Source organism: Ceratotherium simum, chromosome 40 (genome assembly GCF_057802395.1).
Source record: "Ceratotherium simum simum isolate JZ-2026a chromosome 40, ASM5780239v1, whole genome shotgun sequence".
Classification (NCBI taxonomy): domain Eukaryota; kingdom Metazoa; phylum Chordata; class Mammalia; order Perissodactyla; family Rhinocerotidae; genus Ceratotherium; species Ceratotherium simum.
In genome coordinates, this window is record NC_141939.1 from 4,326,430 (window position 1) to 4,354,156 (window position 27,727).

Genomic DNA, 27,727 nt, shown 5'->3' on the forward strand with positions numbered 1-27,727 from the left:
CTTCCCCGACCTCTTCAAAAAGCCTCAAGGAGCGCCCGAGATGGAATCATACAAAACCCACAAGTTCCATCTCTCTCCTACACACCCCCTCCCCCATGATGAGATCCCATCCTCCTGCACCAGTGCCTGGGCCATCTCAAGAGCCCACCTAGGTCCTCCCACCACAGGGGTCCATCCATTCTCCCCCAGAACTCTAAAAAGACAAAATAGCCATTTGCTTTTTCAGTTCTCCCAGGTCCTAAGGCCAAGCTCTAGGTCACCATTTTTCCTCTGGCACTCTAGAGCTGCTCTGCTGTTGTGGGGAAGGTGTTAGGAAGATCCCATTTTAATCCCACCTGCAGGAGAGCATTACAGCCTGTGATGCTTAATTAAGCACATGGGAAGGATATAAGAAAGTCCAAGATGACAAAACCCATACCCAGCCAAGGTGACCCTCCTTTCCTTCTGGGCTGAGCTGAGGGGTTTCCCAACCCAGAAGGCAGGGCAAGGGTTGACGGGCTTGAGGATCAGGAAAAAGGCCTGGACCTTCCCCTAAACCCACCTCTGGAAGGAAGGACACTGAGTCAGAAGTTCATGTTTGGTTTCCATCAGCCATTTTAAGAATACAGAAGCACATGGCTAGGAGAGCTCAGCGTTCCAGGCCCTCCAGGGAGGCTCTGGCCTGTTAGCCAATTTAATCACAGGGCAGACAGGTGAGCAGCACGTGACCCCTTGACAGATAAGGCAGTGGAATAAGGGTTGACCCATAGAGGATGACACTCAGGCTCTGTCACTCAATGACAACGAACTCTTCCAGGTGCAGATGATGAAGGTCTATTGCTCCCAAGTTTGCAACATGAGAACAGCAACAATTTCTTATCCATTAAGAAAAAGAAGCCAAATTTCCTCTTTGGGGAATATCCAAGCCGAGGCTATAAGAAGAAAGCTTCCTTACATTCTGAACATTCAAAGTGGATTTCCAAAAATCATGATAAACACAAAACATGCAGCTAAGCAGGCTCCGGAGTCTAGAAACATCTCCCAGTGGTCAGATCACATGGCAAATGTTGCTTTCGGTGTCAAAATGAGGAGCTGGTCAGTCTCAGAATTAATCCTATTGCATCCGTGAAGTCTTCAAGTTTCTCTTGACTTGCACACCAACTCTAAGCCAAACTCGACTGAGGGCTAAAGGGACCTAACTGGGAAGGTCATGAACACACCAATAAACCAAGATCCACGCTGAAGAACCAAGGCTAGAGCAGTGAGCCAATGCAGAAACCCTCTCCCTATGGCCACCTAATGAGGGTTAGTGAAACCTAAGTTTGTTCTGCAGCCCCAGGCCCAACAGAGAGGCATCCAAATGTCTTTTCTAGCTCAGGTTGCATTTGGAGAGGACAACGAATGGAGGGAGAGGAAGGCGAGGCAGGGAAGAAGTTTCCATCCAGATTTCCAAGGAAAGCTCTTCAGAAAGGCTTAGATAAAAGGCAAAACTCAGTGAATGGATGGCTGGAAGGTAGGAGGAATTATCAGTTTTCTATTCCTTGCAGATTTAAAAATCAAGTACAAGGGTCCTCTGAGTCCAACAACAAGGCAGCCAGGGCTATGAAATGTTGTTCTGTGATTCTGACATCATAACAGCATATATTCTCTCCATCCCTCTTAGCTCCCAAGTGGAAGGACTGCAAGGAAAGGCACATCACAGCAGCACTGTCCTGGGGTGGGTGGGCTTCCTGAACCAGAGTTAGATGTCCCCTTGCTTGACCATGGGAATGCAGTGTCCCTGCATTCAAAGCTCCAGTGACAGAATCGAGTCCCTGACCAGCTGTTGGAGACTGGAGAAGACCCGCCGGGCTGTGTGTTCAGGCCAGCACCTGCTCCTCCCACACCTCATGGGGGACTGCCAGAGAGGAGGTGGTAGCAGGAGGGCTCAGTAGAAACGCTTCCGGCTCTGTTCCTGCCATTTGTTGTAGAGTATGATACCAATGACAATGGCAAATACGGAAAACACCAGAGAGAAAAACACGATGAGGAAGAGGGCCAGGCCACTCAGGGGTGGCAGTGGGGCTGTCACTGAGGAAGCAAGAGAGAAGCAAGTCAGAATCAGGGAGCCCACCCAGTTGGGAAGGACCAGCCAACAAGCTCTCACGCCCCCAGTTTCTGACACCCCTTTCTGGGAGCCAGAGCTCAGACTCTCCCTTTCCAGATGCCTCAGTTTAAAAACTAAGCCACTCTCCTACTGCTCATCTGTAGCATGGAGACAAGTGAAAAAGCAGGTGTGAGAGCTCCACCTTCTTTAGAGGAAGAACGCAGAAAGGAGACAGCCCTGCAAGCTGTGGGCACAAGTCACCTCAGACCTCCCACAGCACTACGACCTCCCCTCTGACCACGGGACCGTTTCCCAAGATTCCCCCGTGCTCACTCTCAGGCAGCTTCATGTTGTCCACCGAGGGCAAGAACACATCTCGATGCAGCTTCTCTTCTTCTGGGGTTCTCTCTACTGTCAGCTCAAACAACTTGAGGGAAATGACGTCATGATTATCTAAGGAAAAAAGAACAGGGATTACTCAAGCTGCCTCAAAGATAGGTATCTTGGAGTATCTTGATTCAGGCCTCCAATCCACAGCTAACTAGCAGTACCCTCGAAAAAAATAATTGCAACATCTCTGTTTTCTCATCTAAAAATAAGGATCGAGAACAGGGAGTATTATATATTACTCCATATTTAAGTTTTTATCAACAAGCATGCATTACTTATGTAATTTAAAAATTCAGAGATAATACAAGAATTAAATCGCATATTATATGTAAAACCTTCTAGCACAGCGAGACGAGACACAGTAGCCCTGCAGCTTCCCTTTAATGCAGACAACACGCACGAGCAAGACAGGAAAGGGTCTCACAGCAGCTGTTTCATGGGCTATGGGCAGCACAGAGCTATTGGCGTGGAACACACTTCCCTTCTGGACTATGCCCAATTCTTTGCAGCTCCCCGTCAACCGTGACCCTGAATCTTACTAATAACCACCAGAGAAAGGATGAAGGAAGTAGGGACTGGATTTTTTTCTATCTCTTTTTAAAGTATCATTATACACTCACAGATTTTCTGTGAGTTTTTTGCTATGTTTCGATACAGTAAAGTTGTATATCTTACTGATGCTCCACTTGACCCATCTTTGTCCAGTTGGAGCCTAATCAAGTTGGCTCCTGAGTCCTTTTACAGGAAACCAGAAGTTTTTGTTATCTTCCTTGCTTTTCTGGAAAGTTCCAGTCTTATACATGTCCTGCCTCAGACCTGACATCAGCCATTTCTCCAAGAAGCTCTCATTCCTTTTCGTGGGAACTGGTATTCAGAGACCACAAATCTGAGTGCTAGGAGTGCTCACTGGTACTAGGCTGGTTGCTGGGGACGGATTTCTTGCCATTTCTATCGCTAGGATGGCATCTACAGCTACGTGGACTGCTGGAAACTTTAGCAGACCCCCAGACAGGGAAAACTGGACTCGCCTTCAATTAGAAAAATGTTTTCGCTGTCAGGACTGAGTTTAAACCATGGGACAGGATAAAAAGCCAGGGCAATGCTCCTCACGACGTAAGGGCACCAAAGACTGGAGAGCTGGGGTGTCAGAACTTTCTCAGCAGTTTTCAACAATCCATTGCGTAACAAGTAAGAAAATGTCAACCAGAAAGACCTGAAGACACAATTTGTGCTCAGGGATAGCCTATGGGCACAGAACACAGACTTACTAACCTAGGCTTTATCACTAAAAACCTAGAGCAAAGGACTCCTTAGGATAAACAAAAATTATTCTCTTCAGCCATTTGTAACAGTTGGGAACAACTTCCCATTTAAAAGTACATCAGGGGCCGGCCCCGTGGCTCAGCAGTTAAGTGCACGCGCTCTGCTGCTGGCGGCCCGGGGTTCGGATCCCAGGTGCGCACCGACGCACCGCTTCTCTGGCCACGCTGAGGCCGCGTCCCACATACGGCAGCTAGAAGGATGTGCAGCTATGACATACAACTATCTACTGGGGCTTTGGGGGGAAAAATAAATAAATAAAATTATAAAAAAATAAATAAATAAATAAATAAAAGTACATCAGGAGGTTAAGTGAGCAAGTACTAGAAACCTGTAAGCTCAAAGAAAAACATGTAGACAAGAACATCTCTTTCATCTTGAGTCATATAACAAGATTACACAGCAAAGATCTCAAGCCTGTGCCTCCTGTCCCTGTGCCAAGGTGAGATCTGTCCCACAGCTCTGGCCTGCCTGCACTGTACTTAGAACCTAGCTAATCTCTTGAAATGACAGAAAGCAGATCAGTGGTTGTCTGAAGCCAGGGTAGGGGAGGAATACTGCAAAGGGGCAAAAGGGAACTTTCTGCAGCAATGGAAACATTCTGTATCTTGACTGTGGTTACCTAGGTGTAAATATCTGTCAAAACTCTTCAAACTGTAAACTTCTGTCCTATGGAAAACATACCTCAATAAAGTTGATGTTTTAAAAAATTAGTTGCCAGGATTTTAAAAATCAGAATATTTCATTGAAAAAATCTAGATTTCCAGCTTCTCTTGAAAAACTGGAAGACATGGTCTCACTGAGTCCACATTTTCTCTTAGCAACAACGGCTGGAACTGAGCAGCTGCTGCCCGTTTCAGATGGGTATTTGCCTTTCCTTTTTGCCACAAGAAAGTTCTAATTCATGCTAGCTTTATTCATAATAAATTATATTAATCAAAAGTACGGAAAGTTCAGTTCCTTACCTCTTCTCATAAGATGCTATGATTGGGGCTAATGCCAAGGGAGAGAATAAGCACATGAAGAGAAGCTACAAATCAGGAACAAGTAGGAAGAAAATCCAGAGGAAATGTTCAAGTCAAAGAACCAGGTCCTATTAATGCCACATAAGTCAAGGAAGGTAAGAGTTTCAGAGTCACCGGTCAAATGAGCTGAGGAGGGGACAAAGAGCGAGGACTGGAACAGAGTACTATACGTGGCAAGGAAACAGAAGTCACTTTTATGAGAGTAGTGCTAAAAGCACAGTGAAGATACAGGTCCAAGTGCAGCATGGTCAAGAGGTAGACGGCTGGGAAACAGAAGCGTCTGTACACACGACACAATGTGTCTGAGCACAAAGGAGAGTCTGAGGGTCAGTTAGAAGAGGGATGGCAGAGCCAAGGAAAAGCTTTGTTAAGAGTAGGGGAACTGAGCACATTAGGAGGAATTGACTGTAAAAAGGGCACCAGAAATAGGAAAGTACGAAACTCAAAACACAGGCTGGAAGAGCCGGCTTGATGAAGAGGCCAACACTGCTCTCCCTTAGCACCCACCATCTCCCAGAGACAACTGTCCTAGGATAGCCTAGGCCTGGGGTTTGGAAGGGACCTGGATACAAGAATGCAGGAAGATAAGCACTCTCAAGGCACTTGCTTCCCAGACTCCGCTTGTCTGGTTCTCCCCTCTCCAGGCTCCACCAAGGCCTGGCTATGGAGACGTGACCTCAGTCAGGGCAAATAAAGAGGGCATGTAGCAGTACCCGAGAGATCCCCAGTGATGGAGGAGGTGCCAAAGTAGTAGCCCCGGGGCAGACGGACCCCGGGCACCTCAATGCAGTCCCTCCACTCATGCTTGCCATCGATGTCCATCATTATCTAGAATAAAAAGAAGAGATAAATCAGGGCCAGGCCACGAAAGCAGGAGAGAGACAGCCCATACCACCAACTGGTCCAGAACAGGGACTCACCGTCAAATGCCTCTTGACATAGCGAATCACAAGGAAGGTGTCATAATGGAGATTGCGGACAATGGCTGTACAGCCCCCCAGCTCTGTGGGCCGCCCATCCCGCTCATGATCATAGCTGAGGGAGCCATTGTTCACCATGGCTGAGATGTAGGGGAATACCCGCTAGGGAAGCAGGGAAGGAAAAGCAGAGGACAGTAAGGAAGTGTTCTTGGGAATGCCTGTACAAACAGCAACAGGAATTTTGTACACACAAGCTGAACCCTTTACAGCAGACCAGACAACAACTCTCCCTCATCACTAGCAGCCCATGAGAACCCACATTCAGATGGTCACTCCAGGGATATGGCCCAGGAAGCGACTGAACTCTGTACTTGCCTTCAGGAACCCTCCTTGCTACCAATCTGGGGTGGGCCTGAAATGGTCCCTCTGGAGTCTGACTCGAATCCTCCCAGAGGTCACCATTCGGCACTTATATATAGCCCAAGACTGGTGGTTTTCTTTTTATGTATATATATGTATCTCCCCAACTGCCATGTAAACTTCTTAAAGAAAAAATCATTTATTATGCTTCTTTGCATGTCTCCGCCTTAGCTCCTCCCCTCCCCCTCCAGGGTAAGTGTTTTGCACACAGCAGGTATTCTGAAAATACTTGTTTGATCAGGGAAATCTTCCCATTCAGGACAGGTCCTTTCAAATTCTAAAATCCTATAAGCATATGATGCTAAATGGATTAGGATTCAAAAAGAGCACTGCCAGAACCAGGCTGCTGGATGGTATTCTCCAGCCACGATGACTGTTCTTAGTCAAAAGACCTTCCAGCCCACACGTAACTTCTCCCAATAATACTCCAGGCAAGGTTCTCCCACTAAAAGTTTCCCCATATCCCATCCATTTTCCCACCTACTTCAGAGGCCCTCTCTCTCCAAGAGAGTTGTAGGAGCATATTCTTCCTTAGAAATGATGAGCTAACCATTCCAGAACAAGCCCAGTGCTAAGGCAGTGCAGAGAGGCAGGGTGATGAAAGGAGAGGAAACACGAGACATGCCACTTCTCTGGTGAGTCCCTCATTGTCCTAAATAGTCAACATGCAGGTGGAGATGCAGCTGAAATCAGAGACTGGTGACTCTTGAGACAACAGCCACGTGGATATAAACAGTAGCAAATGTTGGATGGACACACAGGGAATAACAGATGGCCATGGTGGGTCAAGAATTGAGTACCTGGACTCCTGGAGAATATCGCCTCTTCTGGGCCTGAGAGGGTCCAGCAGGTTATTATAAAAACAAGAGAGGGCACAGAAGACAGGAGACCAGGTCAGAAAGAAACAGCCATGGGAGAGCTATGACCCAGCTGCGGTGGATGAGCAAACCAATCTAAATCCCCAAACAGAATTTTAGGGTCCATGGAAGGCATACAGCTTGCAAGTCCTTACACCCCTCAAAATTCTAGGCAAACTATATGCACAGGTGCACATACATTTTCTAAGGAGAGGGTCTGTTACTATCATCAGATTCTCACAGGGGTCCGCTAGAAAGACGGCTCTAAGGTCCTGAGGCTTTCAGAAGTTCATACAACACACAGCATTACACTGTGCAAGCAGGTCACAAGTTTGTACCCAGACTACAGTATTTCTGAAGCAAGGGGAAAGACAAGAGTGACAAATAGGGCTAAATTCCTCTAAATTCAAGATGTCCTTTACCGCTCAGGATCTCAGGATACAGCTCTTGCCCAGAAGACAAAAATCCCACCACTTGAGAGACTATGAAGTTAACTCTAATCCAAAGAGATCATCTACCCTCTAATTGTGCCTCTTGGGCATATATTTCTAAATAGCTGTTGTCATTCTAACCTACAACATGTGGTCAAGGACAAAGCTCCATGGGAGCGTTGCAGCGTGACAGATTTCAAAAAGTCATGAGGCTGAAGAGTATTTAGCTTTGCTCCCGAAAACTGCTCCAGTTCTCAGCTCCTAGCAACAAGAGACACCTCCACAAGCTCAGCTCAGGCCTGCCCTACAGGAAGGGTGCGCCAGGGTGTGGAGCCCAAAGCTCTCCTTCCTCTAATTCTTAGTGAGCAGCTCTTAGGAGCCAGGCACTGTTCCACAGGCTGGGGATTCAATGGGAAACAAGAGAGACAGGTATCTGCTCTCACGGAGCTGACATGAGAGGGAAGAGACAAACAATAAATAAATGAATAAAATTATTTCAGATAGTGAGAAATACTATGAACAGGCAATACGATAGAGACTGACGAGGGATCATGTCCCTGAGCAGACGACTGTGCTGAGACCTAAGCAGTTAGAGGGATCCACCAAAAGACATGGGGGTATAAGCAGCATGAGGCTGGCATATTCAAGAACTAGGAGAAGACAGAGGTATCTGAAACATAGCTAGTGAGGAAGAGGTTGGTGGGCGCTAAGACAGGAGCCAGATCACACTGGGCCTCAGAGGCCACAGTAAGGAGTTTAGGGTAAGCCTCAGAGCAGCTCCTCAGCTGTTCTTCTCTTATGCCAGGTGGAACATGTACAGAACTACAGACAGGTATGAAATGAATCAGTGGATGATTAAACTGCCATAAAAACTACTCTTCATAAAAACTATCATTTAGAACAAGGGAATTAGGGGTATATTACCAAGCAGTTTATGGAAATGGGCTTCCGACAAGAAAGCTCCTAACTTCAGTGAACAATTAGGAAAAGAAGGGATTTAAAATGCCCTGGAGAAGTCTGATGATCCCAAGGCTTGCTTCATTTATCAACTCCAGCACCCATGATCAGAAGTTTAAGTTGCAACTTTCAAGAGAGTGCCCAGGACAACTATCCTTAACCTAAGTGGGCCTGACTCTTCCCAAGGCTGGTGAGGCATCCAATTATCCGGTAACAGCCAGAGGTGAGCTGGGCCTCAGGATCACATCGGGGAGCTCTTCAAGTGCACACACATGGGGGTCCTTCAGTCAAAAAGGCTCAGTCAGTAGGTCTAGGGTAGGGCACAGGATTATGTACTTTTTAAAAAGCACCACAGACAGTTGTGATGTGCCGCCCAAGTTAAGAAATACTGCACTAGACACAGAGCCTCACGGCTTTGGAGCTGGAATCTGTCTACTTCAGCAACTCATGACTGGGCCTTCAACTTTTTACCTCACATTAGTGGTAAGTCTTTAAATGCTGTCTTATTGTCTACACCCAGTCAGGAGTTCTCGAAGTATTTGTTGGGTAGCCACTAACATCACACAGCAGCAAATTTTCTTTCCTTGGAAAGCAGCCTATATATAGCTAGAACCAAAGGCTGAAGAATCACATTGACTCCAGCAAAGGTGATAGCTTCACTCCTAATTTAAGAGTCTCCAAAAATTAGGAACTCCTACCTATTGTCCAAACGATTGTTATCTGTAGGGTGGAGAAATGTTTTCAACTTTTTGTACCACAAGGCCACTTAAAAACAAAACAAAAGGACCCCCCTCTACATGGTAATTGTACCTTCAGCATATCTTGACTGAAAAGAGACCCATGAACTTGTGGATTTATGGATCCTATGCTAAAATTCCAGAGGTCTAAAGCAGACAAGTTGTGAACCACTAGATAGAAAACAGCACATGTGGCCTCTGTAACCAGGAAGATCTGGGTTCTCACTGCAGTTGTACCGCTCATGGCTGTATAACCTTGGGTGGATTACATGTAGCAACTCTTTGAGATTCTATTTCCTTACTGTAAGCCATACAGCTGAGAATAATACACACAGGGTTAATTAAGATGAAATTAGACACATAGAGTATTTAGTACAGTATCTGGCATTCAGGAGGGAGTCAATAAATGTTCATTCAATCAAATGACTAAATTAATGAATTTCTAGATACAAACATTGTTTGCAGGTGCTCATATATAAGCACAAAGCCAAACACATATCTTTTAGAGCAGTAATTCCCAGACCGTTGGCTGTCTGTCACAGACCAGTAAAATTTCTAACAACATTTGGAGGATTAATAGATTTGCCTTTTATTTGGTTTTTTTGACCTACTAAATATATTATTATAATTTTTTTGGTGAGGAGGATTGGCCCTGAGCTAACATCTGTCCCCATCTTCCTCTATTTTATTTTATTATTATTTTTTTTTTTGGTGAGGAAGATCAGCCCTGAGCTAACATCCGTGCTAATTCTCCTATTTTTTTTGCGGAGGAAGACCGGCTCTGAGCTAACATCTATTGCCAATCCTCCTCCTTTTTTTTCCCCAAAGCCCCAGTAGATAGTTGTATGTCATAGCTGCACAGTCTTCTAGTTGCTGTATGTGGGACGCAGCCTCAGCATGGCCGGAGAAGCGATGCATCAGTGCGTGACCGGGATCTGTGCCGGGGATCCAAACCCGGGCCACCAGTAGCGGAGCACGCGCACTTAACCCCTAAGCCACGGGGCCGGCCCTTTCCTCTATTTTATATGTGGGACACCTGCCACAGCATGGCTTGAGAAGCAGTATGTCAGTCCGTGCCTGGGATTCAAACCCGCAAACCCCGTCTGCCAAAGCGGAGCGCTCGAACTTAACCACTACGCCACCAGGCGGGCCCCTGACCTACTAAATATATTAAAATACAATAATGACAGAACCACCATCTATAACTAAATTTTTTTTTTTTTTTTGCGAGGAAGATTGGCCCTAAGCTAACGTCTGTGCCCATTCTCCTCCATGTTGTACGTGGGACACCACCAAAGCATGGCTTGATGAGCAGTATGTAGGTCTGTGCCTGGGATCTGAACCCGTGAACCCCGGGCTGCCGAAGTGGAGCGTGCAAACTTAACCACTATGCCACCAGGCTGGCCCCAATAAATATCATTTTTAAAAGAACATTTTAACACCAAAAAAAGAAAGAACTATGTAATTTCATAATAAAACATTTAGCACTTATGAAAAGTGACTTCACTGTTCCTGTTCTTAGACCAGTGAAACTCTGTTAGCAACCAACACGAGTTCATGAAGCAGCATTTGGGAGCCGCTCTCTTAGAGCAGTTTTTTCCAACCTAAACCATACTGCGGTAGAGTAAGCTGGCCAAGTTTGCCCTATGGAACCTAGATATGAAGAAGAGGAGGGTGGGAGAGGAGAGTGAGAGATCAGAGCCACAACAGCTACTGCCAAGATGTCTGTAAAACGTCCCTTGGGAATGTCACTTAGTGGTGTAAATAAGAATAGCTAGCATTTTCTGAGAGCTTACTCTGTGCCAGGCACAGTGCTCAATAATGTGCACGTATGCATTCATTTAATTCTCACAACCCTAAGAGGTAGTATTAGTATCCCCATTTCACGGTTAAGAAAACTTGTTGAAGATAACACAGGTATTAAGTAATGAAACCAGGATTTGAAACCAGATAGTCCAGCCCCAGAGCCCTGGCTCAATCACTATGCTACAATGCTCTCAATGTCTATCAATAAGAAAAAATATTCAGTATGTACTATTAGATACAAAACACACACAAAAAAACCTAGGTCTCTAACATACCCTGAAACACAAAGAAATACTAGAGAACGGTTCCAGATTAAAGGCAGAGAGAGAGATGACAGCTGAATACAACACAGGCTCTGGGATTTTCTTTTGCTATGAAGGACATGTTGAGACAACTGGTGAAATCTGAATAAGGTCAGCAGATTAGGTAAATATTGTTATCAGTGCTAAGCTCCTGATTTTGATCACTGTGCTGTGGCTATGTTAAGAGAACCCATTTGTAGGAAAAACAAGTGAAGTATTTAGGATTAAGGGAGCATGATGAAGGCAATCTACTCTTAAGTAGTTCAGAAAAAAATATATACACGTGCATGAGCACACACACAGACACACACAAACAGGAGTAAAAGAAAAGGACAAAGCAAATGTAGTAAAACATAACATTTTGGGGAATCTGGGTGAAGAGCATTCCAGAATTCTTTGTTGTATTCTTGTAACTTATCTAAGTCTGAAACTATATCCAAATAAAAAATTTAAAAAAGATTAATCTGAATCTAGTATTTACCATACCCTCAATTTTACTATGTCTAAAAAATTTCAAAAATTAAAAAAGCTTTAAAAAAAACAGTATGTTCAATATAATGCAATGTTTTACTTTTAAAAAGATGTTTGTACAGTTTTGGTTTTGTTTTAGCCTCTTCTGATCTTTCTGTAATGAGCTTTTATATAAAAATAGGAATTAACAAAACAAAGTCCTTTTCTACAGCATCTCCCTTCACACCTCACTCGATCCTCCCCTTGGATCACTAGGGGAGCACTCTCACTGCCACGTCCACTGACAGACGCTTCTCAGACTTTCCAAACTCTGTAAGGCCCTGGTCCCCCAGTAATCTTCATCCAACTAACCCTTTATGCAGGGATCTGGATAAAGAAGTGACTGATTAACTCAGCAATACTCATCCTATTCAGAGTGGGTAACAAGATCGGTGAGATTCACCACATTATTGGGCAGCATGAGAAGGCCCCTGCTCCACAAGCCCCCAAACCACTAACCTACACTAGTGACTCTGTCTCCAAGTCTCAAAGCTCCTCAACTGGAGGATGTGAAAAAGTGGTGCCTCCAGGCGAGCTGACTGCCCGGAAGACCTTCACATACTTGGAACATTATTATGATCTCTCAAACTCATGAAATGATTTTAATCCCATTTATTTCATTTGTGACCCCATTACAACTAACCCAAAACATGTAATTTGAGGACTTCAGTAAAGAGTACTCTAAAAATCAGGAAACTTTAAACTTGAGGTATGCCCTCAAAACTGAAGTTCATAACCCATCTACCCAGAGTACAAGTGCCAAGCTTCAGAATAATGTATAAGCCTAAGATATATGCCTTGATTTCACTGCTAGCCATCATTTTGATAGTATGTGAATACTTCTTGTTAATGAGAAGCACTATCAACCCTACAGGAGATCTTGCCTACAGTTCTACTGTGGGGAATCTATGAACCCTCTAAAATTATACATAAAATCCTATGTGTGACTGCATCTTTCTGTGGGCCCACCACTTTCACCAGATTCTCAAAAGGGTCAAAACCCAAAGCAAGGTATGTACTATTTAGTATGTACTATTAGATACAGCTACAGCTCCAGAGCCAAGTGTTCTCTGGAGCACTGGCTCTTGCTTTCTTTCTCCTTCCTCTCTCCCTCTTTCACTGTTTCAGAAAAGAAACATTATCTTCTCCTGGTCTTTATTTAATTCCAGCAGAGAGCCATACATTTCTACTTCCCTTGAAAGCTAGTTCTCACCGATGAAGCTCAGCCTCAACGCCTGATCACATCTGAGCACTCGCCAATACTCCCTAGACCTAGCTTCCACAGGAGTCTCTCTTGGAAAACACTGCCTCACCTAGGACTGAAAAAAAACCTAACTCACACCCAGCTTGGATGATAAGAGAATTTAAGAAGTTATGGAGGGGCCGGCCCCATGGCTTAGCGGTTAAGTGCGCACGCTCCGCTGCTGGAGGCCCGGGTTCGGATCTTGGGCGCACACCAAAGCACCGCTCCTCCGGCCATGCTGAGCCCACGTCCCACATACAGCAACTAGAAGGATGTGCAGCTATGACATACAACTATCTACTGGGGCTTTGGGGGAAAAAAAAAAGGAGGAGGATTGGCAATAGATGTTAGCTCAGAGCCAGTCCTCCTCAGCAAAAAGAGGATTAGCATGGATGTTAGCTCAGGGCTGATCTTCCTCACAAAAAAAAGAAAAAAGAGAAGTTATGGAGTTCTTTTAATAATGTAAAGATTCTCTCCGCCAACAATAAAGAGACCAAAAGGGATCAGTGTCTGTATCAACATAAAGACTTGAGGGGGCCGGCCCCATGGCTTAGTGGTTAAGTGCGTGCGCTCCCCTACTGGTGGCCCGGGTTCAGATCCCAGGCGTGCACCGACGCGCTGCTTCTCCGGCCATGCTGAGGCCACGTCCCACATACAGCAACTAGAAGGATGTGCAGCTATGACATACAACTATCTACTGGGGCTTTGGGGAGAAAAAGGGGAAAAAAGGAGGAGGATTGGCAATAGATGTTAGCTCAGAGCCGGTCTTCCTCAGCAAAAAGAGGAGGATTGGCATGGATGTTAGCTCAGGGCTGATATTCCTCAAAAAAAAAAGAAAAGAATTGAGGAAATGTGTTTTCAAGTTGAATGGCATAGTACTGTTAATTTTCTTCCAGTTTCAAAGGAGGAAAAACAATCATCACATTAAAAAATATATGGGGAGGGCTTCAAACTAGACTTCCAAGCTGACCTGACCTGGGAAGAGCAGTGAGCTGTTCTCCCCACTCTCCAACCAGCTGTGTCTGCCTCCATGGGTTGAGGCCCAAATGTCTCAACGGGAAGAATGAGGGCCAAGGCTGCAAAGGGCTGCACTTTTGTGCTCTCATTCCAGGAAGGCCTCATCACCATACTCTGATTTCAACTGAAAGAAGACATTCCTGCTCCAAGATTGCTACCCAGTTCCCTTCAACTTTTCACCAACATCTGGCTTCTCATGAGAAGCTGATGACCATCAGCTGATGGCTTCATAGTGCCAAGAAGAGATGATCAGGTCACGTTTTAACCAATATTTTATTTTTTTTGCTGAGGAAGATTCACCCTGAGCTAACATCTGTTGCCAATCTTCCTTTTTCTTCGCTTAAGGACGATTCACCCTAAGCTAACATCTGTGCCAGTCTTCCTCTATTTTGTATGCAAGTTGCTGCCAAAGCATGGCCACTTACGAGTAGTGTAGGTCCGTGACCAGAAACCAAACCCAGGCTGCCAAAGCGGAGTGCGGCAAATGCAACCACTGGGCCACGGGGCCAGCCCCAATCAATATTTTTAAAAAATAGCGATACTAAAAGCAATTCTCATACTACACAATCAATGGCTTTTTGTATATTCAGAGTTAAGATTATAATAAACTGTGGATCATTTTCATCACCCAAAAAGAAATTCTGTGCCCACTAGCAGTCACTCTCCCCACCTCCACTGCCATTCACCCAGCCCTAAGCAACCACACAACTCCTTTCTGTCTCTATAGATTTGCCTATTCTGGATATTTCATACACATGGGATTATACAATATGCGGTCTTTTGTGACCGGTTTCTTTCACTTAGCATATCTTCAAGGGTCATCCACATTGGAGCAGATATAAATGTTTCATTTCTTTTTAATGCTGAATGATATTCCATTGTATGGATATACCATATTTTGTTTATCCATTCATCAGTTGATGGACATTTGAGCTGTATCCTTTTGGCTATTATGAAGAATGCTCCTATGAACATTCATGTAAAAGTTTTTGTGTAGACATTTTTTCATTTCTCTTCAGTATATACCCAGGAGTGGAATTGCTGGATCATATAAACTCTGTGTTTAACCATTCGAAGAACTGCCAAACTGTTTTCCAAAACTGCACCATTTTACATTCCCACCAGTAGTATATGAGGGTTCCAATTACTCCACATCCTTACCAACACTTGTCATCATCTTTTTTCCATACAAGTGGGTATGAAGTAGCATCTCATTGTGGTTTCGTTTTGTGTGTCCCTAACGGCTAATGATGTTGAGCATCTTTTCATGTGTTTATTTGCCTTTCACATATATTTTTTGGGGAAATATCTACTGAGATCCTTTGGCCATTTTTTAATTGGGTTGTCTTTTTTATTACTGAGTTGCAACTAGAATATATAAAGAACTATTACAAGTCCCTTATCAGATATATGATTTATGTTTATTTTCTCCCATTCTGTGGGTTGTCTTTTCACTTTCTTAATGGTGTCCTTCAAGCACAAAAGTTTTTAATTTTGTTGAAGTCCAATTTATCTATTTTTTTCTTTTGTGGCTTTTGTTTTTGTTGTCATAGCTAAGAAACTATTGCCCAATCCAAGGCCATGAAGAATTAACACTATGTTTTCTTCCAAGAGTTTTATAGTTTTAGCTTTTACATTTAGTTCATTGATCCATTTTGAGTTAAAATTTGTGTACGGTGTGAGGTAGGGGACAAGTTCATCATTCTCCCTGTGGATATCCGGTTGTCTCAGCATCTTTTGTTGAAAAGACAATTCTTTCCCCATTGAATTATCTTGGCACCCTTATCAAAAATCAACTGATTATAAATGTGAGAATTTACTTCTGGACTTTCAATTCTATTCCATTGATCTATATGGCTACCTTTATGCCAGTACCACATTGCCTTTATTACTGTAGCTTTGTAGTAAGTTTTGAAATCAGGAAGTGTGAGTTCTCCAACTTTGCTCTTCTTTATCAAGATTAACTTGGCTATTCTGGTTCTCTTGAATTTCCATATTGATTGTAGGATCAGTTTGTCAATTTCTGTAAAGAAGCTAGCTAGGCTTTTGATAAATAGGGATTGTGTCAAATTTGTAGATTAATGTGGGGAGTATCACCATCTTAATACTAAGTTTTCCAATCCATGACATGGGATGTCTTTCCATTTACTTAGGTCTTCTTTAATTTCTTTCAACAATATTTTATGGTTTTAAGAATATTTTTTTGTTAAATTTATTTCCAAGTATTTTATTTTTTTTGATGATAGTGTAAATGGAATTGTCTTCTTACTTTCATTTTCTGATTGTTGAATGCAAACATATAGGAATATGATTGATTTCTGAATGTTGATCTTGTATCCTGCAACCTTGCTGAATTCATTTATTAGTTCTAATAGTTTTTTTGTGGATTCTTTAGGATTTTCTATATACAAGATCAAGTCATCTGCAAATAGAAATAGTTTTACTTCTTCCTTTCCAAACTGGAGGTCTTTTATTTTCTTGCCTCACTGCCCTGACTAGAATCTCCAGTACAATATTTAATAGAAGTGGCAAGAGCAGATATCCTTGTCTTATTCCTGATCTTAGGGGGAAAGCATTCAGTCTTTCACAATTGAGTATGATGTTAGCTGAGGGTTTTTCATAGATGCCCTTTATCAGGCTGAGGAAGTTCTCTTCTATTTCTAATTTGTTGAGTGTTTTTATTATCATGAAGAGGTATTAATTTTGTCAAATACTTTTTCTCCATCTATTGATATGATATGATTTTGTCCTTTATCCTATTAATATGGTTTATCACATAAATTTTCAGATATTAAGCCAAATGTGAATTCCTAGGATAAATATACTTGGTCATGGTGTATAATCCTTTTTATATGTTGCTGGATTTGGTTTGCTAGTATTTTGTTGATGATTTTTACATCTATATTCATAAGAAATATTGGTCTGTAGTTTTCTTGTGATGTCTTTATCTGGTTTTGGTCAGGATAATACTGGCCTCAAGGAATGAGTTGGGGCCGGCCCCGTGGCTTGGTGGTTAAGTGCGTGCGCTCCGCTGCCGGCGGCCCGGGTTCGGATCCCGGGTGCGCACCGAGGCACCGCTCCTCCGGCCATGCTGAGGCCGCGTCCCACATACAGCAACTGGAAGGATGTGCAGCTATGACAGACAGCTATGTACTGGGGCTTTGGGGAAAAATAAATAAATAAAATCTTTAAAAAAAAAAAAAAAAAAAAAAAAAAAAAAAAAAAAAGGAATGAGTTGGTTAGTGTCTCCTCCTCTTATTTTTTGTAAGAATTTGAGAAGAACTGTTATTAATTCTACCTTATATGTTTGGTAGAATTTACAAGAAAAGCCATCTGGGCCTGGGCTTTTCTTTGTGACTAATTTTTTATTATTAATTCAATCTCTTATTATAGATCCATCCCAATTTTCTATTTCTTCAACTAGCATTTTTTCTTTTTAATAATTTTATTTTTTTTTTTTCCCCCAAAGCCCCAGTAGATAGTTGTATGTCATAGCTGCACATCCTTCTAGTTGCTGTACGTGGGACTCGGCCTCAGCATGGCCGGAGAAGTGGTGCATTGGTGTGCACCCGGGATCCGAACCCAGGCCGCCAGCAGCAGAGCGCGAGCACTTAACCGCTAAGCCATGGGGCCGGCCCTCAACTAGCATTTTAACAACCATTTATAATATGGCAACCTCACTGTGGCACAGGTACCACCTTGCACTCCCAAATACTGAAGCTCTTGACTTACCTAAACTACAACTGCTATACTGCTGCTGAGGAAATCGAGGTTACATAACTTTGAACCATCTGCCCTGATTTCAGAGAGCCAAGCCTAAACTCAACTTATACACTGAACTCCCTCACCCCCTTCTCAGATGCATTACTGGTTGAATTACTGAAATGCTGTCTTCCCAGTATTTCCTCATGAACAAATGTGGTAGGAAGTAAAACATTTATACCACTACCTTGAGGGGTTTGATGAATTGCTCCACACCCCCTCCTGTCTGCTCCTTGCCCTCCTTGTCCAGCACATCCTACATACGACATTTACAAGTTTTCAAAACGTACTATTTTTGTCACCCTCTCCTTAGTGCTCAAAATAATAAAGCAAAAGAATGAGATGAAAGACTGGAGTCACCCCACTACCTGTGTGGCATTGACAAGTTGTTTAACCTTTCTGCACTTCAGTTTCTTACCCATCAAGTAGAGATAAGAATATCTATCCCAAAGAGTTGTTATGGTAAGTAAATAACACATGTAAAAATGCTTGGAACAATGCCTGGCTCCTTTATGTATGATATCAAAGCAAACCATGGCACTAACAAAACACATTTGATTTTACCTTCGAAGACTGCATCCCAGGTTGTTGGCATGCAGAGGGAAGTACACTTTCTACACTCCCTGCACTGAATGGAAGTTCTAAGAACTGAAATTGCATAGATCACATGAAAATAACAAATGTCTGCATTCTCAAGGAAATCAACCTGGCAGAAGAAACAATGGATGAGAGGTGGTGGAGCATCATAATTAAAAGCACAGCCTCTGGAATCAGGAGGACAGTGTTCAAAATCTGGCTCCACCTTACACTGGCTGTTACATTGAACAAGACACAACTTCTCTAAGCCTCTGTTCACTCACTGGTAAAATGGCAAAAATAATACTGACTATAAGGAGATTTCACGAGGATTAAGATAATATTTGTAAAGTACCAGGCACATAATAGCCACCTAGTAAACAAAAATTGCTTTTATTAGTTTTTTAAAATTTAGTTCTAGGGGCCGGCCCCGTGGCTTGGCGGTTAAGTGCGTGCGCTCCGCTGCTGGCTGCCCGGGTTCGGATCCCGGGATCGCACCGACGCACCGCTTCTCCGGCCATGCTGAGGCCGCGTCCCACGTACAGCAACTGGAAGGATGTGCAGCTATGACAGACAACTATCTCCTGGGGCGTTGGGGGAAAAATAAATAAATAAAATCCTTAAAAAAAAAAAAAAAATATTTAGTTCTAATCAACAGTAAGAAAACAAGGACCTGGTGTTGGTCCAGGGGTTCTCAATCCCGGCTATGCATGTGACTCATCTGGAGATCTCCGAAAATGTGAGCTTGCCTAGACTGCACCTAAGACAAACAGAATCAGGACCCCCGGGGCCAGCCCCTGGACAGCAGTATTTTTAAAAGTCTTCCAGGTTGGGCCAGCCCCGTGGCTTAGCGGTTAAGTGCGCGCGCTCCGCTGCTGGCGGCTGGGGTTCGGATCCTGGGCGCGCACCGACTCACTGCTTCTCCGGCCATGCTGAGGCCGCGTCCCACATACAGCAACTAGAAGGACGTGCAGCTATGACATACAACTATCTACTGGGGCTTTGGGGGAAAAATAAATAAATAAATAAAATTAAAAAAAAAAAAAAAGTCTTCCAGGTTATTCCAATGTGCAGTTGGGGGTGAGAACCATAATAGCTAGCCAGAAAAGAAGTCCCCATTTTTATCATCTGAAACTAATTTTTTTGATTAATATCTACTCTCCTTACAAAATAAGCCCATCAGATCTGCCCCCTCAAATCAGAATTATTACTATCAGATGGTGAAACAGAAGTTAAGAGAGTCTAAAGTATTTCTGGGGGAAACAGACAGCCAGGTGTAAAACTCTAGTCCAGCCCTGAAGCCCATACCTCTTATTCAGATGCTTCTAACTACCACTATTTCCTCAGCATTTCTGCAAATCCAGTCAGGAGATTTCCCCTCATTAAAATCCTTTAATGCACTCACCTCCTTAGCATAAAGTCTAGACTCCTTAACAGGAACACCACCCTTCAGAACCTGGCCCCATAACGTGCACAGTGAGGATGAGTCACATATACTCAAATTGTCTAGTGCTGGTCTCAATAGCCAAACCACCAACCACCCAAGCAGACACTGCTCAATCTCAGTGGCCAGTTAACTTGCCCAAGAGGGAACAGTGTTAATACTAAAGAATGCAATGTGAATGGTGGCCCCTGGAATTGCACAACATGGCGAAGCTGCTGGCCCTGTTTTTCTTTCTAGCCTCATCTCTCTCTGATACCCCTTTTTTTCCCTCATACTCATCGTCCCTTCTCTCACATTATCTCCTTAACACATGCTTTACCTTCTGCATGGAACACTGGTCCTAATGCTGCAGACTTCAATGTAAATGTCACTTCCTGAAAGAAGTCTTCCCCAACCACCACCACTGCCCACTCCAGGTAGGATGCTCCTGCTATGTCCTCCCACAGCACCCCGCAGTTCCCCCACTGGCATTGTCACACATCGGTGCTACTGAGTGCAAGGACCAGGTTGGTCTTGCTCACTAATTCCCAGGGCCTGGCACCTACAAAGAGCTTAATGTATGGCAGAGTGAAGAGGAACCCAGAAGCAACACGGAGAAGCAACTCTGGAACTGACTCACAACAAAAGCTTGTTCTCCTAACTCAGGTCTCACTTTCCACCTCTTCTAAGGTGAAATGTTAAAAACTGTTGAATCTGGGTGTTGCACATACGATGACATGTTCTTCCAATTTGTTTATAAGTTTGAAATTTTTCATAATAAACTTTTGGGAAAAAAATAGAGTGAGTTCTGCCTCCACTCCTAATGCTGCCTTTTTTGCTAAATATTATTTAGCTACAGGATACCCAGTAACAACCTATCACAATCATTTTCCCACCATCTGAAGGCAGGGCCGTCGGGCAGAGAGAGTACAAACCTGTTGCCAGTATAAGAAAGTACTAAAGAACCTTTAGGGTCAGATAATAAGAAGCTCTGCCAACAGCCAGATACTGAGTTCCAACGAAATGCTGGGATTTCATCAATTTCCTTTTACAGCCTTTCCAATAGGAGGGAATTGCTGTTCATGTCTGAGAAGAGGAAGAAGAAAAGGGTGCCAGAAAAAGTGAGCAAGCTACAGAAGAGAGCACAGCAATGATACATTACATCAGCGGAGCTGAGTTACATAAATCATTCAGCTTGCTCTAGTGCTGGCCTAGTAGCCAAATCACAAACCAGCCAAGCAAGCTCAATTCCATCAGCTACCTAATGTGTGCAAGAGAGCACACTGTGAACCTAAAGAGAAAGCCCCCATTCACAACAGCGATTCCCAAAAGACTGTGCGCCATAAACAGTTCTCTCTAAAAAAAACGCTGACAAAGACATTAACTTTTGAAGTTCAATAGATGAAGAAAATAGAACCAGACCCCTCACTTTCTGCCCCCTCTGTTCCCTCCTGAACGACACTCCTGAGGCAAAGGACTGTGACGTCAGTGCAGCTGACCTAAGCTCTGACACTTGCCATTACCTCTTGCTGCTTCTCCTCATTGGGGTAGGTGTCTACAAATACTCCCAGCCCCACAAATTTGTCCATGTTTCCAAACACAGGCCCTAGAGAGAGAGAACAGATGATGAACAATGAAATCAAGCCAAGAGTCGATAAAGGAATAATATATCACTATGATGGAGGAAAAAGTGAAAGTCAAATGACTCCCAGGCCTCTCTTTAAGATGAGAAAACATACGTAAAAGCACACAACAAAGTGCATGGCCTGTAACAAGCACCCAATAAACATCTGTAGTTGTTTGTCACTGAAGGCAGGGGAAAGAGAGAAGGCCACTGCAACCGTGTTTAGCTCTACAGCTGCTCCCTGATCCAAACTGGTTGCTAAGGCGCCCCTAAAGAATTGTTTCACAAACACTTGGTGATGACTATGCCCCTGAGAGCGAACTGAATTCCCAAGTTCCACTTCTTGTTGCACAAGAGATCAGGTCAAATCAGGTTGAGTTTCCCATCTACTTGGAGCAATGGCTCCTACACAACGAAGAAAACTAGATAACTCTTCTGCCTCAGGAGTGCTGAGATGGTCCGCTGTGCATGCCCAGAAGACATCGGCTGACCCAGTCGTCAGTGTCGGGAGAGCCACCACTTTCACCCAGCCAGCAGGCCAAGTGGTTTCCAAGGGAAACTGGAAGGAACTAATAAGCAAGAAACTGCTCCAGGATGAGTCAAGTTCAGCTGTTTATTAGGACTCAGACCCCATTCTAGAGACTAGACAGGCCAGTCTTCATCCACAGACATCAAGGGAGAGGGAAAACTGCTGGCCTTGTGGGGACACACCCTTCTCAAAAAGAGCATAGATGAAAAAGCTGGCCTGTCACGCCCCCACACGAGAGCAACCCAAGGTCCCAATACCTGGCTGCATCCGATCCTTTGTATACCAGATTGCCAAGCCATCCCCATGCAGATTCTTCTTCCCTTGTCCATGGATTTTGAAGTGCACCTGCAACTCCCAGTCTCTCAGGAAACACGGCTAAAGTGAAAAAGACATTGGAATCAACGAGAAGCATGAAATACAAAACCCCTTAAGCCCTCGTCAGCAGCCTACAGATGTGGAAAACATAAATGCAGGTAACATGAGGCTAAGGGCTAAAACTGAAATCTAAGACTTGCTAAGTGTTTGTGCCATAAAATTAGATTAAGCCATTCAACTGTAACTGAGATTTAATATGAAAAGTGAATAAACCTCCCAATTATCTCCAACATCTCCCAATAGAAACAGGATAGTACTCCAAAGTTGGAGAAGACAAGAATGCCAAGTTAGACTAGTGATTCTACATCCACTCAGCAAAGTATCTCAGTCTATAGAGTACAGGTGGCTGAATTAACATTTATTTGCAACTTAAGATCACCCCTCTGACAGACTCTAAAAAGCTTGGATTTAAAGGTCAATGCCTCATTCATTACAAAAGAATAAGAAAAGCTAAGTTATTATGCACAGGTTTCCAGAAACAATTAGCAGATGCTATAAAGAACTCTCATTAGCTAGACTTGGCCCTATGGCAAGCCAGAGTTCCCACAAGAAGGGGTAAGTTACAGTCCCCCTAAACCTCATGCCCATGGCCAAGCAGGATAAATGCTCCAAAGGAAAACACCCCCACCCACACCACAGGCACAGCCTCTGGTGGGAAACATTAAGGAGATGTGTACTAATCGGACTCCCGTTTTTCTTTTTTTGAATTGTGTATCAAAACATTGGAAAATGGAGAAGGAGGTAAGTGGATGGTTGAGTGCTCTAAATAGTTGAATGCTTTCAAGGAGAAACCAGAGTGGGTATTTAGTTTAGAGATGCTCCTGATTAAAGCTCACCAGGAAGGAGGGAAGAAGGGAAGGAGGAGCAGACAGAGCAGCGGGATGCAGCCAAAGGCTCTCCAAATAGATTGTTCTGGCTGTTGAGCAACATATTGCTAGATCATTTTCAGTTTTCATTTTTCATTTCTGAGAAATCTTCCAAAAGTGTTAGTATTAGTACATAGTCAAAACAAAAAGGGTACTGATACTTCAGAATTCACCAAAGAACCCTGAAATCTCCAACAGCTTACCTACTCTGATGAGCCCAGTCCCTGGATTGTCATTTGGGTTCTCGTCTTTCTGCTGTTTCATTTTGATTTCAGGGCAAGAGTGAAATTCAGCGGCAGGAAGCTGCCCCATAGCCAGGGGATAGGTATGCCCCTGGGAAGAGGGCAGGGCCAGAGAAGTTCACACTGACCCAAGAGGTGTCTGCCACTTATCCTTGGCCTCCAGTAGCACAGTGCTATACAGTTTTACTCAGGGCTAACTACAGTGGTTCTGAAACTTTGCTGCACATTAGATTCACCTAGAGGCTTTTAAAAATCCCAATGGCCAAACCACACCCCATTCCAATTAAATCAGAATCTCCGGTGGGGGATCCAGGCATCACCTCCAATGGACAGCCAAATTTGAGAACCACAGCTCAAACAAATGCATCCTATTCAAGTAACTCAGAAACAACTCCAAAGCTCATTTTGACAGTCAGATAACAAAAAATACAGGTATCAGATAATATTAAAAAGGGCGGGATAACTAGATCCTAGATTAAAATTGCTGCCAAAAGAGTAAAGACAGCTAGCTATGGGCCGGCCCTGTGGCTTAGCGGTTAAGCGCGCGCACTCCGCTATTGGCGGCCCGGGGTTCGGATCCCGGGCGTGCACCAACGCACCGCTTCTCTGGCCAAGCTGAGGCCGTGCCCCACGTATAGCAACTAGAAGGATGTGCAGCTGTGACATACAACTATCTGCTGGGGCTTTGGGGTGGAAAAAAAAAAAAAGACAGCTAGCTAGATAGCAGCAAAGTATCAAACCTTGGATATAATCATTTAGTAACCAAAAGAGCTCCATCAATGAATCTTAGATGTAATAACATAACAACAATGCACATTTCTGTAACCATTTTAACTTTCCAAAGCTTTTTCAGGTCTACTGTCTTATTTTATTCTCACAATAATGCTGGTGGGCAAGTAGAAGAGGTATTATGAAGCTCGTCTGACAGAGGGAGAAACTAAAAACTGGAGAGGTTAAGTAACCACCCAGGGCTCACAGCGGGTCTATGATACAGCTAGATCTAAACCCAAGTCTTTCAACTGCCAAAGCTTCACCTCTTCTACCAGAAACATCGCCATGCACTCTGTCCAAGCTCAGCACTACAATCTGAGTTAAGAGGCCAGCTTGCGCAAATAGTTCACGTACAAACTTCTCTTATCCCTCTGCTCCTTTAGAATTCTCTGCCACATAAAATGAACAGGGAAAAGAAATAATCCTCCTTTCTGAGGTACACTTATCTACAACTAACAATAAAAAACATGTAAAAGTAAGTTCTTAGCTTATGAGAACCCAAGAGAAAGTATTAAAGGATGCCAAAGTCATTCCCAAAAGCAAAGTGGTCGTAAAAGATTTAGAAAGAGCCCTGGAAACCAAAAAGAAAGCATCATCTTACACTTGTACAAAATCACAGTGCAGCCACACCAGGAATACTGCATTCACTTCTTGCCGCCATACCTCAAGGAAGACAATGTAGCTAGAAAAGGTCCAGAGAAGGACAAATAAAATGACCAAGGGCTCAAAGTGGCTTTCACACGAAAATAAAATTTAAAATTAGACTCTTCAAAGTGAAATAACAAAGGGGGATACTGGGATGAAGTCTGGGATAAATTTAAAAGAGCAGTCTTCTACTTTACAAAGCAAAGTAATTAAACTTGAGTTAAGTTATTAACTTCCAAGAAGTAATACTATCAGGTCCATCAGGAATTAAAAACATTTCAGAAAACTGAATCAAAATGATTTGCTATAATTAGGGCAGTCGAGAGCATTTCCCTAAATATCTGATTTCATTATGAAGATCATCATAATCTCTGAAATGAAAATCCTTGATATCCACAGAAGACAGAATACTGGGGATAGACAGTAAAATTAAGTCAATATGCCACTGGTAAACTTTTTAGGACTTTCTGGGTCACCAACACAGGAGGGAGAAAGATTCTTACCACCCGGTTCCACAGGGCACCCTGTTTACTTTGCATATCTGGGGTAAGGCGGATATACTGGGTCATCACCATGGCACTGCCCATCAGATTCCACAGTGAGGAACTGCTTGTGCCCACACCTACGGAGAGGAAGTGGATCAGTTCACACTCTTCAACACCAACCCTTTCAGAAAGGCACCACGGACCCTCTGAAAGCTGGAGTCATCTTTTTTTTCCCTTTCACATCACTCAATCTCCCACCTTCTGTCACTCACAAATCTTAAATCCCTACCATCTTTACAGCTTCCTTTCACAAAGCCCTTCTCAGGTGAAGCCCCCAAAGCACATCAGAGCTATCACCTTACCCATGCCACAGTAACCATAGCTCAGATCCCTTCTTCCCATTTTATGAGTAAATTTTAGCAACATGAAAGAAAAAAATTTCCCCAGTTATACCAAAAAGAGCTTGACCCTCAGTCCTCCGGGGCTTAATCACATTCTTTCTTTAAACAATCCAAGTGTGAAGTTACTTCATCCCATACCTCAGACTACAAGCCCCTTGAGAGTGAGAACTTTGTGTCTTTATAACCCACAGTATTAGCAAAGAGACCAGCACAGAGGAGGCACTCAATGCATCTAAGTGAATAAATGATCACTCTTAGCAACAGTGTATATGCTCTTGCACTTCGAGTTTTTGTTTGCTGTTCCCCATCCACACTCCAGTGGGGAAACAGACGTGTTAGTTAAGCCATCTGCACTGATCTGGTCCTCTTTGTGGCTAATTACATATAAATATATATATATACAGCAAAGCTAACCAGCCTGTTTCATCAATAGAGCTCCTGGACTGGAGAACAGATGTTTTAACCGGCAACAGAATTTTATCTCCTTTTCCAGTCAGGCCAAGTTCTACCCTGTGCTGTTTCCTGCTTTATCTCTAGCACATCCACAGCTCCACCGCGAGACGGGCTCGTTGCTAGTGGTCCTCAATCACTCCCCACCATTCGCAGTTCTCTCCCCTTCCCACGTGCCTCCCGTCAAACTCCGAGCTCCCCTTCGTCCAGGCCCACGCTAGTGGCATCCGAGAGCCCTGCTTCGACGCGGTGGAAACTTCCAGCGCTCAGCGCTAAGGGAGGCTGACCCCTGCCTTTCGGACCCGTGGCTCCCACGGGTAGGAGTCTCCGTGGGCCCCCACCCACCGCCGGCAGTTTCCTCAGGGCCACGAATTCCTGCGCCGCCCCCGCCCCTGCCGAAGAGCTCGGGTCCCGAAGCCCTCCCCGCGCGCGACCACCTCGCCCCGGGCGCCTCACCCTGGTAGGGCTTCGACAGCGAGTGCTCTCGTTTCAAGTACTCGAACGTTTGACCCGCCCCGACTTGCCGTGGCCCCTGCCCAGACCCCAACAAAAGGAGAAGGAGCAACATTCTAGACCCATCCCGGGCCGACAAACGCCCCCGCCACCGCTGCCACCACCCAGACGACTCCAGAGTCGCCGCCATCTTTCCCACCGCCGTCCCTTCACTAAAAACCCGCCCTGTCGTCCAAGCCATTGGTCCATGGAACCACCTGCCCCGCGTCCCATTGGCTCTCGTCGAGCCCCGCAGGTGAGCATCTCACCGATTGGCTGGCTAGGGTATCAGTTGCCTTGCCAACCCTGAAGGGGGCGTGGCCGAATGACTGGAGTCCCTCATTCGGATTTGTCCTAAGCTCCACTAGGCCTGCTGGGATACGTAGTGATTTTCATTTTGTCTCTACGTTCCAGAGTAAATTTAAAGAGATAAAATGTTTCTTCCGGTCTCGCGCAAACGTTCTATCCTCTCTGCCGTAGTACCTCCTGACAGTGCGGAGCTGTCAATCAGGAGGATACAGAACTGAAAGGAGAAACAGACAAACTCACAATTAAAGTAGCTGGAAAATTATCAAATTTATAAAAGACTTGACCAGCACTATCAAACAACTTGACCTGATGATACTTATAGAAATTCCACCCAACAACAACAGAAGACACATTTTCTTCAAGTGCCAGAGAAACATTTACCAAGATAGTCTGGACCAAAAAAAAACCCTCCATAAATTTAAAAGAATTGAAAACGCACAAAGGATGTTCTCCTATCCTGATAGAATTAGACTAGAAATCCATAACAGAAAGATTTTGGAGAAATCTCCAAAGATTTGGGAATTAACTCACTTCTAAATACAGTAACCCATGAGGGAGTAGGAGGTACAGGAGGACTTCAGCGAGTCCTCTAAAAAATGGAGCCGAGTAATCAATTCTTTAACCGGGCGGTAAAATAATATACCCAGGCCCCGAAGCCAAACAAGTAACAGTCATCCCAGCTTCTGTCCTTTTCCTCACCAGTTCCACCACCCAATTAAAATAATCAATTTGATGATTTTACTCCTAATTATTTCTCAAAGCCATCACATCTTTTCC

General features: G+C 44.0%; 1 protein-coding gene across 4 annotated transcripts; it reads right to left on the minus strand.

Moving 5' to 3' along the window:
- Positions 1-570: 570 nt before the first annotated feature.
- LMAN2L (lectin, mannose binding 2 like) lies at positions 571-26,792 on the minus strand. 4 transcript variants are annotated; one of them, XM_004435821.3, is made up of 9 exons: positions 26,606-26,792; positions 25,317-25,435; positions 22,172-22,289; positions 21,285-21,367; positions 6,941-6,973; positions 5,721-5,882; positions 5,514-5,628; positions 2,399-2,518; positions 571-2,049 (listed from the first exon to the last, which is right to left on the minus strand). In XM_004435821.3, the coding sequence occupies exons 1-9, from the start codon at positions 26,790-26,792 to the stop codon at positions 1,907-1,909; spliced, it is 1,080 nt and encodes a 359-aa protein (XP_004435878.1). In that variant the 3' UTR covers positions 571-1,906. The 4 variants fall into 4 exon arrangements, with proteins under 4 accessions (XP_004435878.1, XP_004435879.1, XP_087282296.1 ...); XM_004435822.3 differs by lacking the exon at positions 6,941-6,973; XM_087426170.1 differs by lacking the exons at positions 6,941-6,973; positions 21,285-21,367; positions 26,606-26,792 and adding an exon at positions 24,770-24,850.
- Between the last annotated feature and the right edge of the window lie 935 nt (positions 26,793-27,727).